We start from the raw sequence: 15,110 nt of genomic DNA, 5'->3' as shown, positions 1-15,110 counted from the left end.
TGTATCAACCTATTAAACCTATTTCTTAATCATTTTTATATGCAAGGAAGGCATTGAGGGGATTTAAAAGATGTTTAAAACTCAGCCTCCAATTCTGAGCTTACCTTTGCCAGTGTGTGGATTTTTTACTTTAAACATCAGGTACATTCTCTGTGAGGCCTTCCTGACAATCTTATTTATAATTGAATTATTTATAATTGGTGAGCTTCACTCACTCCACCCTGGTGACTCTCTGTAACCCCACTTCACCCAACTCACCCAACAATGGTAGCACTTTCTCAGCAAGGAGCTATCCCTGCCCACATTGCATTCTATCTTGGACAACTATTAGGGGTCTTCAGGCCCCAAACGAGCAGTGACTGGCCTCTGAGACTTTTACCAAGTAGCTCCAGGCTCAGCATTGGCACCAAACAAGACCCTACATTAATCTGGTGACCATAGCTCATCCCACTCTGGTGACTCCCTGAGACTCTGCCTCACCCAGTTCATGTACCACATAAGGCTTTATCAGTGCTGAACCTTATGTGAGCTGGCAGGTGGCAGCAGGCCTCTGGGTGTCCTGCTTTTTGTGGAGTTACTCCAGGCCTCGTACTGGTGGCAGCCATCCTTGGTTCACAACATGGACTACTCCATGCATCTCCAGGTTTAACACAGGCAGTGAATAACTGTGGATTGCTTTGTAGCCCCTGGTTAGTCACAGGCCATGATGTGACCTGGGCCTACACCAGAGCCCCTCCCAAGAGGCCCCAGAACCAACATACTTGGAGGTTGGCTTCAGACCACAGCAGAGCACCACCCAATTAGCCCCACAAGTGGCACACACAAAAGGCAGTCTCAACAGGCACCAAAGCCCACTGGGGCAAATCCCACTCAGTGGGATAAACTCCCACACAGCAGGCCATAAGCAGTGGATGTGGCCAAATCCCACCTCCTAAAGGTCAGGCTAAGGGTCAGTCCCACCCACTGGTGTGCCAATAGCAATCAAGGTTCAACTATAACAGGAGGGACACTCCTGCAGCACTCAAGACAGGTGACCAGGGAGACTGTGCCACTGGGCGCTACAGGGCACCTACTACGTAAAGCCACCTGGACAAGACTGGGAGACATAGCAGATCTACCTAATACACAGAAACAAACACAGAGAGGCAGCCAAAATGAGGAAACCAAGAAATGCATCCCAAATGGAAGAACAGGAGAAAACTCCAGAAACAGAACTAAATGAAATGGAGACAAACAACCTACCAGAGACAGGGTTTGAAACACTGGTTATAAGGACACTCAAAGAACTTAGTGAGAATTTCAACAAAGAGGTAGCAAGCATAAAAAATAACATAGAAACCATAAAAAAGAACCAGTCAGAACTGAAGAATACAATACCTGAAATGAAAAATTCACTAGAAAGAATCACCAGCAGTCTAGATGAAGCAGAAAATTGGATCAGCAATTTGGAAGACAAGGTAGCAGAAAACACCCACTCAAAATGGCAAAAAGAAAATAGAATTTTTAAAAATGAGGATAGTTTAAATAAGAGACCTTGGGGACAATATCAAGCATTAATAACATTCACATCACAGGGATACCAGAAAAAGAAGAGAGTAAGCAAGGGACTGAGAACCTATTTGAAGAAATAATGACTGAAAACTTTTCCTAACCTGGCAAAGGAAATAGACATACAGGCCCACACCAAGCAACATTGTAATTAAAATGGCAAAGTTTAAAGACAAATAATCCTAAAAGAAGCAAAAGAAAGGCAACTAGTAACTTACAAAGGAGCTCCCATAAGATTGTCAGCTAATTCCACAACAGAAATTTTGCAGTCCAGAAGGAATTGGCATGAAATATTCAAAGTGATGAAATGTAAAGATGTACAACCAAGGGTACTCTACCCAGCAAGGCTAGCATGTAAAATTGAAGGACAAATAAAGAGCTTCCCAGACAAGAAAAAGCTAAAGGAGTTCATTACCACCAGGCCAGTATTGCACGGAAAGTTAGAGGGATTTCTTTAAGGTGAAGAAAAAAAAGATAAAAAATATGAAAATATGAATAATAAAATGGCAATAACTACATATCTATCAACAATTACTTTCAATGTAAATGGATTAAATGCTCCAATCAAAAGACCTAGGGTGGTTGAATGGATAAGAAAACAAAATCCTTACATATGCTGCCTACCAGAGACACTTCAGATTAAAAGAGACACAGAGACTGAAAGTAAAGGGATGGAAAGATATTTCATTCATCTGGAAATGAAAAAACAAACAAACAAACAAAAAAAAACGGGGTAGCAATACATATACCAAAAAAAAAAAAAAAAAAGAAATAGACTTTAAAACAAAGGCTATATAACCAGTGCCAAAAAAGGACCCAGTAATCCCACATCTGGTTATTTACCTGAAGAAACTCCAAATGCTACTTCAGGGGAACATGTTTATCCACACGTTTTGCTTCTTGAGAACATGTTTAATGATTCTTCCATTCATACCATAAAAGATTTAATGTTATTTCGTTAATAAGTTTGAGATTCTCTTTGTAGATCTGTGTCTCTTTCCATTATTTGTCGACTTTATTTCCTTGGCAGATTATTTATTGGATTTCAAAAATTGGAAGTAAATGATGAAAGTGCTGCTTATTTTTTCAAACATGTTATTGTCATAAATTCATAACAATTTTAAATATTTATTTTATTTAACCTGGTTTCTTCACAAATTGCCTGCCTTCGGGTATTAGGTTTCATTTCAGGGTCAGCCCAGCAGCCCATTATCAAGGCTGTTGTATCAAGTTAGTAGGGTTGAGATCTTTTCATATGCTGTTGCTTGTACCCTTAAATGGTGGTAGTTAAAACAATTTTAAATAGAGACTACACACACATGAAAATATCCAGACTCACTTTGGGTTAGTAAAAAAAGAAAAAATGGGATTACATTTTCTAATTCATATTTATCTTTATAATGTAAAGATATGAGAAGTGGGTAGTCTTCATTTGGTTTTTAATCACTCCAAACTTAATTATTTTCCTTTCTTAGTGCTGGTCAAGTAAATCTTCACTCGGCTTGTTAAGATCATAATGCAGTGGAAAATAATGCCATTTTAAGCAACTAACTGTATGTCTTATGTTTTATCAAATTATTTGAATATGATTTCTTTTTTAAAAGCAATTTTTAAAAATTTTATTAAATTTATTGAGGTGACATTGGTTAATACCGTTATAGAAGTTTTAAGTGTATAGTTCTATAATACATCATTTGTATATTGCATCGTGTGCTCACCACCCAAAGTCAAGTCTCCTTCTGTCACTATACATTTCACCCTTTTTACTCCCTTTTACTTCCCCTACCACCCTCTTCCCCTCTGGTACCACCATACAGTTGTCTGTGTCAATGAGGTTTTTGTTTGTTTTGTTTGTTCACTTGTTGCTTTCTGTTTTATATCCCACAGATGAGTGAAATCATATGTACTTGTTTTTATCTTACTTATTTTGCTTAGCATGATATTCTTAAGATCCATCTATTTGTTGCAAATGGCAATATTTCATCTTATGGCTGACTAGTATTCTATTGTATATATGTACCACATCTTCATTATCCAGTCATCCATCGAAGGATTCAGATTGTTTTCATGTCTTGGTCACCGTGAATATTACTGCAGTGAACACGGGGTTATACATATCTTTATAAATAAATGTTTTCAAATTTTTGGGGTAGATACCCAGAAGGGGAATTGCTGGATCATATGGTAATTATAGTCTTAATTTTTTGAGGAATCTCCATACTGTTTTCCATAGTGGCTGTCCAACTTTACATTCACACCAGCAGTGTATGCGTGCTCCTTTGTCCCTACAACCTCTCCAACAGTTTTTATTTCTTGTCTTGTTAATAGTAGCCATTCCAGCAGGTGTGAGCTGGTAGCTCATTGTGGTTTTGGTTTGCATTACCTTTATATGTAGTTAGTGGGGTTGAGATCTTTTCATATGTCTGTTGATCATTTATATGTCTTCTTGGGAGAAGTATCTATGTAGGTCTTTTGCCCATTATTTAGTTATATTGTTTATTGGTTGTTTTGTGTGTTTTTTTGCTGTTGAGTTGTATGAATTCTTTATATATAGTTTGAATGTTAGGCCCTTATTGGAGATGTTGTTTGCAAATACCTTCTCCCATTGGGTTGGTTGCCTTTTCATTCTGTTGATGGTTTCTTATGCTGTGCAGAAGCTTTTTAGTTTGATATAGTCCCATTCATTTATTTTTGTTTTTAGTTCCCTTGCCTTTGGGTCAAATTCATAAAATCTTTTCCAAGACCAAGGTCCATAAGTTTAGTACCTATGTTTTCTTTTATGCAAATATTGTTTCAGGTCTTATATATAGATCTTTGATCCATTTTGAGTTAATTTTGGTGTATGGTGACAAATAACAGTCTAGTTTATTTATTTTGCATGTGGTTTCTCAATTTTCCCAGCATCATTTATTGACGAGGATTTCTTTTCTCCATTGTATGTTTTTGGCTCTTTTGTCAAAAATTATTTGCCCATATCTGTGGATTTATTTCTGGGCTTTCAGTTCTGTTCCATTGGTCTGTATGTCTGTTTTTCTGTCAGTACCGTGCTGTTTTGATTATTTTCAATTTGTAGTATAATTTGAAGACAGAGAATGTGATACCTCTGACTTTATTCTTTTTTCTCAGGAAGGTTATTAAGGATCTTTTGTGGTTCCATAAATTTGATGATTTTCTTTGTTCTATTTCTTTAAAAAATGTCATTGAGAATTTGATGGGATTGCATTAAATCTGCATATAGCTTTGGATAATATGGCCATTTTAATTATGTTGAGTCCTCCAATCCATGAACAAAGAATATCTTTCCATTTCTTTGTGTCTTCTTAAATTTCTTTTAATAATGTATTATAGTTTCTATATATAAGTCCTTTACATCTTTTGTTAAGTTTATTCCTAGTTATTTTATACTTTTTGTTACAGTTGCAAGTGGAATTGTTTTTTCCATTTTTCTATAACTTCATTGTTGGTATATAGGAACACAATGGATTTTTATACATTGATTTTGTTTCCTGAAACTTTACTGTGTTTGTTTATTGTATCTCAAAGTTGTTTTTTTTTTTGTTTAGAATCTTTAGGGTTTTCTCTATGAAAAACCATGTAAAGGTAATTTATATTATTATGAAGAACTTCTAATATCAATAAATTTATTTCACTCTAAGGATTATATTGTTTATTCGATAAAATTGTTTTTGATCAGTAAGAAATAATAATTCTAATTATAAATAGCATGTTCTCCAAAACAATTCTAAAAATGATTGAAATTAATACATTTTGGTGAGCAGCACTTATTCTAACAGTCATAAATTTGAAATGGCCTCATATAAAAAGGCATTTCATTAAAACCTCAGTGCACTCACAAAACCAAATTAAGGCAGTTTACTTTGGAGTAAATTGGAGTTATTTTGTTTATTTAACAAATACTTTAATAGCACTTAATATGTGTCAGCCACTCACTCTGTTTTAAGTAGTTTACAATTGTCAACTCATTTAATTCTCACCACAACCCTATGAGATAGTTAATATTACCATTTACAAATAAGGAAACAGAATTTAGTAATGAATCTAATGTCACATAGGTACAGTTGTGCCCCCTCTTATCTGTGTAGGATACATTCCTGGACCCCCAGTGGATGCCTGAAACCACGGATAGTACCAAACCCTATATAGACTATGTTTTTTTCCTATACATACATACATCTAGTAAAGTTTAATTTATAAATTAGGCACAGTAAGATATTAACAAAAGTAATAATGAAAAGGAACAATTATAACACTGTAATAAAATGTCTGTAAATTGTGATCTCTCTCCAGTCATTTTTATACATTTTAGTTCAAACCTATTTCTGAATCTGTAACCATCCCTTAGTTGTAGTAAATGGCTTAATGTCATTTGTTTCAGGGAATGCCCTGCTACAGTGCCTGTCCAGGCTCACTGCTTTCTGGTATAACATGTTGCTTTCAATTGGAACATGTTTTCTGTTCATGTCTTCTACCCACAAATTTAATACCTTTACACCTTATCTAAGTACTTACCATTCAGCGGGGCCCTAACTTTTGCAATTTGAGGTGTGACAGGAAAACTAGCACAAATTTATTTTTCATTTTAACAATTTTGGGGATAGGAGACTCGTTCTTACTATAGACCTTAGTATCCTCAGCATACAATTTTTCTTTTTTCCTTATGAAGTCCAGAACTTTCACCTTTTCACTTAACGGAAACACTTTATAGGCTCCTATTGGCATATCCAAATTGCCAGCATCACTACTCTTGCACTTTGGGACTATCATTAAGTAAAATAAGGGTGACTTGAACACAAGCAATGATAGTGGATCTGATAACTAAGGGGGCTTAACTCAGTGACTAATGGGCAAGGAGCGTCTACAGAGTGGAGACGCTGGACAAAGGCATGATTTACATCCCGGACAGGATGGAGCGGGATGGCGTGAGATTTCTTCACAGTGCTCAGACAAGCACGCAATTTAACACTTATGAATTACTTATTTCTGGAATTTTCCATCTAATATTTTGGGACCATGGTTGACCTCAGGTAACTGAAATTGGGGAAAGGGATATGGTGGGTAAGGAGGGACTACTGTAGTAGGTGCAGAACCAGGATCGTCACCCAGGAAGTGACTCCTGAGCCTGGGCTCTTATCCTGTGCTCTGCAGCACTCAGTGGCACTTTATGTGCTATTCTGTGTGTGTTCACTCCCTGCAGTGGCATCAGATTGCTCATTTATTTTGTAACACTGACTAATCTTCTGCATCTCATTTGCCTCACTTTCTGTTTCTCATTCACTTGACAGGCTAAAGCAGCTGACCTATCTAAATTAAAGAAGCTGATGTGTATTAGTTATAACTGGATTAAGTTTTCATTCTCTTTGGCATCTGTCTAAAGGATGGACTGTGATTATTCCCAAAAAATAGTTGCTAAAAAAGATGTGAATTTTTCTCTAATAGAAAGTAGTGTACAGAATGACTTAACGATAGCAACTTGATTGGGTTTTAAATATTGACAAAATGAACAAATCTTTGAGAATTGAGGGAAAACTTTTCATATGTCTGCCTGTGAATTTCAAAACATTGTTAGATATTTTGGGCTATATACAAGGTTATTAGGGTTTTATATGAGAGGCATGTATCAAGTTCTAAACTCTAAAATATGTGAGATTAAAAGGCTATATAGAAAATAAAGCTTTCCAGTTTTCTCTGTGCACAGATGCCTGATCACTAAGTTCAGTGTTGCTCATGGTAACTCAGGAAGGTCTCTTGTATCACATTTTATTCTAATTAGAAATTCTTGTTTTTAACAAACTCGAACACAAAAATCAAATGGAAGATTCAAATGTAGATAAAAACCCAACCATTGTCTTAATTTTGGGCAAGAAAAGACACACTTGAACCCATTTTATGCAGCGAATAAAGCTCTCGGTTGTCAGGATATCTTGAATAAGTCAGGAATTCTTTAACATTCAAAAAAAGTTGAACGCTTAAGGAGCAAAGAAAAAGCAAAAGTGTCCTTTTCTTTTTTTCTTTTTTTTTAGTAAAATGTTAACATTTATTAATTATGGATAGTGGGTACACATATATGTCACTTTATCTTTTTTACGGTACTTTAAAAATAAAAATCAGTAAGTATTTATCAATTTCTTACTTGTAATGCAGGCAGTGAAAAGAAAGAGACAGAAAGAAAAAAAAAAAAAAACAGAAATACAAATTAATGATCCTGGCACATATTTGTAATTTTCGTCCCAGGCCGGGTTCAGTTCAGCTTGTTGATGGAATACAGTGGGAGAGGTCACCCTCAGAGACTTTCCCTCTAAATGCTCAGGGGTCTTAACATCCTATTTGCATTTCTTTGGCAGCAGTTTTACTGCAGCTTCTCTTCAGCAAGGATGGGATGAAGGCCTTTGGCCTCCTGTAAAGTGCCTCTTTTTTGATGACATACCTGTCTTTAGGATTTTGTTTTTCCCTGAATAAAATGTTAGAATTTAATATACCTGTGTGCTTTAGTTACTGTTATTATGAAATATGCCTGAGAACATTGTTTATTTTTCTTTTCAGATGACAGACATGATGCTCAGGAGAGTAGTTTAAGAGACCTACTAAAAGAGCTGCCAGACACCCACTATGACCTCCTCAAGTACCTGTGCCAGTTCTTGACAAAAGTAGCCAAGCACCAAGTGCAGAATCGCATGAACGTCCACAATCTTGCCACTGTATTTGGACCCAATTGCTTTCAGTAAGTTGATGCCGTTTTTCTTTTAATATCATCACATATTCCTTTTCCTTTACCACTGCCTGAAATTACTGGGATACAGAAGAATATTTCAAACTGAAAAGTCAACCAGTTTAAGTTGGAGAAGTTCCATCTGGCTATTGGGCATTTTAGCCTTGTTTTTGTCCCAATTTTGAAGAAAGCAGATAGGCCTTTTTATGAAACTGTAATTTGTAATATTTCAGACAACCTTATTTAAAATTCTGGAAATGTTTTACTTTCACCAAATAGGGTATTAAAAAAAATCTAATCTGAAACATTGATTAGCAGAAAGAGAAGAAATATAATAGTGCATAATTTTTTAAATAGTGATAAAGTAAAAATCATTGCTACTAGATGGAAAATTACAAGCAGAATATATCAATGACAGAAAAATGTAATCTCAGGTACATTTATTTACTTTCTAGGAATAAACTAGACTAGAAATAAACTAGTTTCCACTGTGGGTGTTATATCACTAGCCAGAAGAACTTTTGTAAAGGTTTATATTTTCCCTTTTTCCTTAAAGCCTTTTACTACGTGAAATGTGATCTTGCAATCCAGGGACTTTGCTTTTAATTTAATAAATCTCCCATTAATCCCCGCTGATATCAACCACATTCTTTCTAGTTATAAAGAGAGAAAGATAACACTCACAATTTAAAAAATCTTGGAAATTCTCAGCAAATTTTTTTTTTAGTAGTGTATCTGCTTATGTACTCTATTAATTTACAGACACATTCAGCTGCCCAGAACTAGTAATTTTACAGTCCCCAGAATGACTGCCTACATATAAACTCTGGCTTAGATCATAGTGGCTGCAGGTTTCTAGGATATTCACAACCTACTCTGGGGAGAAGTTGTATGTTAAAAACTGTCCCATTATAACCTTAGAGATTTAAATTTTAAATATGGCATTGCACAGGATATGTTAGGGTTTCATGAGTAAATGTCTCAAACACAAACTCCACTAATTTCTTATTTAGGAGCTCTGTGGTAAAAAAAAAAAAAAGCTGTATTTGTTCTTTTTACTCCTATCTGCACAGTAAACCTCTGGTGACTTACATGTAAGAAGTAAAGGTAAGTAGAAAACTATTTATCAATTTTGCAACCCCAGATTCTAGAAGAGGTGAAATGAGTTTGTAAATAGAATACTTATTTAATAATAACACACAGATCCATACCTCATTGCTGACTTGTTGGATTGGGCTTGATCTAGAATATCTGGTAACCTACTTCAGTTCGTCAATCGAAATATCAAATAAGTAATGAGTTCTTATTGTAGATTGTACTAATTAGTATGGCTTTAAAAAATTTTTTATTGTGGTAAAATATAACAAAATTTACCATTTTAACTATTTTAACTACAGTTCAATGGCATTAAGTACATTGACATTGTTGTAATCTACCAATTGGTATGTATTTCTAAACTTATGGATAAAGAAGTCACCACTAGGTACTTTTCTCATTGATATTCAGCAATGAGCTATATGTAGCACTTTTTCTAGGATGTTTGTGACTTTAATTGTCCAACCTCATATATGTTATAAAGATGATCAATGGAAAGCTGCCATACAAGAATAATCTTACTATGAACCACTAAAAGACATAGAAAGTACTTTTCTTAATAACTAAGGTGAATACATTGTATAGTCAATAGATAAGGAAGATTTATTTCTAATAAATAAAGGGATATCTTCATAAAATAAGTTTTGAAAGTGTTAGATATAAAATGATATTGACTATGAAATATATAACAATAAAAATGTAAATAAGTACACCAAGTATATATGATTGGTGTTCTGAATGCTTGTCGTAGGTGACTCTTAATTAATAGGTTTTCAATATGCACATCCAGTTACAGGTTTATTAAATTTAGATGATCAGATAGTAGTATTATCGTTGTAAAATATTCAAACAATATACAGGTATGTAGACTTAAAATAAAGTATCTTCCATTAGTCCCTCCCATTCTAGCCTTTCTTCCCTAGATATATGTATGTATATCTCATTCCATCCTTCTTTCTGGACACAGCCATAAATCCATTTTTAAATATAAATTGGATCATGATGTATATATTGTGAAGCTTGATTGTTTTTATGTTAGCACTAGAACATGTAATGTCAGTATATTTGTATACATCATTCTTTTTTAAGTATTGAATAGTGTGAATTTACCCTAGCTTGTTTATCCCTCTATTGATGAGCATTGATGTTTTTGTCAAATTTTTTATGTTAAAACAGAGTTGCAGTGAACATCCTGAATGTGACTCTTTGTGTACATCTGCAACTATTTCTTTAGAATAGATAACCTAGGTAGCAGTGGAATTGCTTGGCTGAAGCGTTTACACATTTTTAAATTAATGTGTGGTACCCTTCATAAGGCTATAACAATTTATGTTTCCCCAATTGTTGTATAAGAATACTCATTTCCCTGTAACCTTGCTATGATGACTGTTAATCAAATTTTTAAATTCTTGTTAATCTAATGGGGAAAAGATGATATCCTAATTTTTTGTGAAGTTGAATATATTTGTAGATTTTGGTGGGGGATCGTTAGTATTTGTGTTTCTCTGTACCTCTGTTCATATATTGTGTATGTCTTTTTTTATTTTATCTTTTATTTTTGGTTCTTTCTTATTGCTTTGTGGGATTTTTTTTTATTGAAGTGTAATGATGCATTACATATTAGTTTCAGGTGTACAGCATAATGATTCAATGTTTGTATACATTATGAAATAATCACCACAATAAGTGTAGTTACCATCTGTCACCATACAAAGTTATTTTTTATTTTATGATGAGATTTTTAAGCTTTATTCTCTTAGCAACTTTCAAATATTCAATAAAAGATTATTGACTATAGTCACCATGATGTACATAACATCCTATGACTTATTTATTTTATATTTGGAAGCTTGTACCTCTTGATACCCTTCACCCATTTCACCCACCTCCTATTCCCCCTCCCCTCTGGCAACCACCAGTCTGTTCTTTGTATCTATTTTGTTTTGTTTGTTAATTTGTTTTGATTTTTAGATTCCACATATAAGTGCAATAATGCAGTATTTGTCTCTCTGTGACTTATTTCACTTAGCGTAATGCCCTCAAGTTCTCTCCATGTTGTCACAAATGGCAAGATTTTATTTTTTATGGCTGAAGAATATTCCGTTGTGTATATGTACCCTACATCTTCTTTGTCCATTCAGCCATTAATAGACACTTAAACTGTTTCCATACCTTAGCTATTGTAACTGCAGTGAACATAAGAGTGCATACATCTTTTTGAATTAGTGTTTTTGTGTTTTTTTCAGATAAATACCCAGAATTGTAATTGCTAGATCTTACAGTAGTTCTATTGTTAATTTTTTAAGGGACCTCTATACTGTTTCCCATAGTTGTTGTGCCAATTTACATTCTGTGTGGGAGTTCATTAGGTCTTCTAGAAAGGAATCTTTTGTCTGTTATAAAAATTGTGAAAATGTTCTCCTGTTCTGTTGTTTGCCTTTAACTTTATTTATGGTGATTTTTCATATTTCTTAAAATTTTAATTTGCATTAATGTGTCAACTCATCCCCTTTTTTGTTTACAGGGAGATTTATGTCTTGCTTAATAATATTGTCTTAATAGTATCATAAAGGTGTTACACTACACATATTTTTCTTGTGTTATATTTGTAGCTCTTTATTATTAGCTTTTACTTTATCTAAATTTATTTTCTATATATCATGTATGTATCCAGTGGATTTTTCTTCAATTGGATAGCTAATTTTTGCCCAAACATTCATTCAGTAGTGTATCTCCTTGCTAATTTACAAGGCCAACTCTATCACATATTAACTTCTCACACATACATGAGTTTGTTTCTGGTTTTTGTGTGGCTCCTTCTTGTCTTCCTCCATTTTTCTATTACATTTTCTCTTTAAGAGGGATTTTGGAATTTCCATGGTGAGTGGTATCTCATTGTGTTTGATATGCATTTACCTGATTACTAATGATATTGAATATCTTATGTGCTTATTAGTCATTTGTATATCTTTAGAGAAATTTGTATTCAGAGTCTCTGCCCATTTTTTAATTGGGTTTTTCGGCTTTATTATTAAGTTTTAAGAGTCCTTTATATATTTTGGATCTAAGTCCCTTATTAAATACAGGATTTAGAGGTATTTTCTCCATTCTATTAATTGCCTTTTTATTTTCTTGATCATGTCCTTTCAAGTACAGTGTTTTTTTCAATTTGGTGAAGTTCAATATATTTTTTTGTGTGTGTCACTTATGCTTTTGGTGTTGTACCTAAGAAGGCTTTGCCTAACTTGTGAAGATATTTTCTTCTAAGAGTTTCATAGTTTAAACTCCTGCATTTAGGTTTATGAAGTTAATTTGGAGTTAATTTTTGTAGGGTATAAGGAAAGAGTCCAACTTGATTCCTTTACCTGTGGATGTGCAACTATCCTTGTACCATTTGTTGTACCATCTATTTTTCCACATTGAATTATTTTAGCAGTCTTGTTGAAAATTAACTGACAATAATTGTTAGGGTTTATTTATGGACTCTCGCTTTTATTTCATTGATCTATATATGTATCCTTATGCCAGTACCACACGGTCTAGATTACTGTAGCTTTTTAGTAAGTTTTGAAATTAGGAAGTTTAAGTCTTCCAACTTGGTTTGTCTTTTTCAAGATTATTTCAGCTATTATAGGTCCCTTGCATTTCCATATGAGTTTTAGAATCAGCTTCCACATTTCTGAGATAAAACCAGCAGATATTTTGATAAGATTCTGTTGAGTCTGTAGATGAGTCTGTCACCATCTTAATATTAAATCTCCAATCCATGAACATGGGATGTCTTTCCAATTACTTATGTCTTTAATTTCTTTCACCAATGTTTTGTAGTTTTCAGAATACAGGTTTTATATTCTGTTAAATCCATTCTTAAATATTTTATTCTTTTGATTCCTATTCTAAATATAATTGTTTTCTTAATTTTATTTTTCGATTGTTCATTGCTTGTACTAACATAGTTTTAATTTGCATTTATTTTATTATGAATGAAGTTGAACATCTTTACTTCTGTTTAAGGGTCAATTGCCTTTCCTTCTCTTGGTGTGTTTGTTCTTTTGCCCATTTTCCTATCAGGTTCTCAGGGATTTGTTTCCATGTTGGATATTTCATTTCAGTCTCTTTTCTCCCTAATAAACACATTTGAAACTCTTAATTTTTCTTCCAGTATGATTTTGTCACATCACTTTCACTTCTTGTCATGGTTTGGATTGTCCAAGATACAAACCCTGAGACTAAAGTTTTCAAGCAGGAGTTTTATTGGGTACTGCTCCTTGGAACCATACCTGTAAAGAATAGAGGGAAGCAGGATTAGACAGAAGAAGGTGAACCTTCATGAAGTTGTAAAAAAGGCCTTATTCAGTCCGAGTTACTTAGCAGCTGGGATGGCCTTTTAGAGATATCCCAAATTGAGTCAAGGAGATTGGTTCTTTTATCCCATTCCCTTAAGTCATTGGAAAGGAGCTGTGCCCAGGAGGTGGTGTAGCTTGGGAGATAGCTCAATTATGAGCCATGAGCAGACAACACTCTCAGCAAGTGGAGTAATAAATACTTCCAGCATGAAGGCGTCATCTGAGTGGCACCTCACAGAGTCCACTACATTTCTATAACAATGTTATAATAATGCTTTTATAATATACTATGGCACAGTAATAAGTATTTTTCTATGAAAAAGTTCAGCAAACTTTAGACTATAACCTGTATATGTTCTATTTGATTTTTCTAAAGAAATTCCTAATATCCCAGTTTCTAAGATAACTAAAAATTCTCTTGAAGAATACTATTGTGAGAGATTAGCCGGAATTGCTCTCCCCAAGTTTTGATAGTTATTGAAATGGGTACTAGATTTTCAGTGGTTTTGAATAGCCTGACATAATTTTTAAAAAGTTAGTCTAGTCCTTGTTCTGCCACTTGTTAGGTATGACTGTTTGCAGTCTTTATTTTTCTGTTAAATTTTCTATGAAATGGGTCCTACAGAGCTTTCTTTGAATCTTCAGCAAGGCTGTAAGAGAAAGTCTGGGTGCACAATAGATAGCTGGTAGAGTAGTGTTGGAATACATGTGCATTTAACTAAATACATTTAAAGTTGCATTAAGGGAAAGGTCAGGTTTTATAGATTTAGCCCATCATACCACATAATGAAGTGGACTCCTTAGAAACATGAGATGAGAGATTCTTCTTACTTCAGTTGTCTTAGCTTTCACTTTCTTCTAACATATAGTATAAACTTCTTACAGTATTAAATATGCAAATAAAAATAATTTTTTGTTAGTTTCAGGTGTACAAAACAATGTAATAGTTAAACATTTATCATTTATATCCCTCACACAGTGATAACCCCTCTCCCCCCCATCTACTACCTCTCTGACATCATATACAGCCATTACATTTCCACTGTCTCTATTCCTAATGCTGTACTCCACTTCTTGTAACTATATATATATGCACACAAAATTGTAGTTGACATTCATTATTGTTCAGCTTCAGCTTCAGATGTACAGTGCAGTGATCAGGCATCTCCATCATTCCTCAGGTAGTCTCCCTAATGGGACAAGTGTCCATTGAATACCCTACAAAATCTTTACAACATTATTGATTACATTCCCCAAATTGACTTTCATATTCCCATGGCAATCTTGTGGTTACCGATTGTGCTTTCTAATCCCCTCACCTTCTCCCTATCCCCACACCCCCTCCCATCTAGCAACCTTCAGTTTTTCCTCTATGTCTCTGAGAATGTGTCTGA

The 15,110-nt window shown here is 34.2% G+C and overlaps 1 protein-coding gene across 5 annotated transcripts in view; it reads left to right on the top strand.

The window, feature by feature from the left end:
* The window catches only part of FAM13A (family with sequence similarity 13 member A), a 284,523-nt gene that overhangs the window by 55,127 nt on the left and 214,286 nt on the right, over positions 1-15,110 (top strand). For all 5 annotated transcript variants that reach the window (XM_019741111.3, XM_074323597.2, XM_019741109.3 and 2 more), the window contains exon 4: positions 8,110-8,287. In XM_019741111.3, the coding sequence (XP_019596670.3) occupies positions 8,110-8,287 (178 nt within the window). The remainder of the gene's footprint in view (positions 1-8,109; positions 8,288-15,110) is intronic.

This window comes from Rhinolophus sinicus, chromosome 1, assembly GCF_057876585.1.
Source record: "Rhinolophus sinicus isolate RSI-liver-muscle chromosome 1, RSI-T2T, whole genome shotgun sequence".
Lineage (NCBI taxonomy): Eukaryota > Metazoa > Chordata > Mammalia > Chiroptera > Rhinolophidae > Rhinolophus > Rhinolophus sinicus.
Note: the sequence above shows the minus strand (reverse complement) of the source record. Positions and strands in the feature narration are given on the sequence as shown.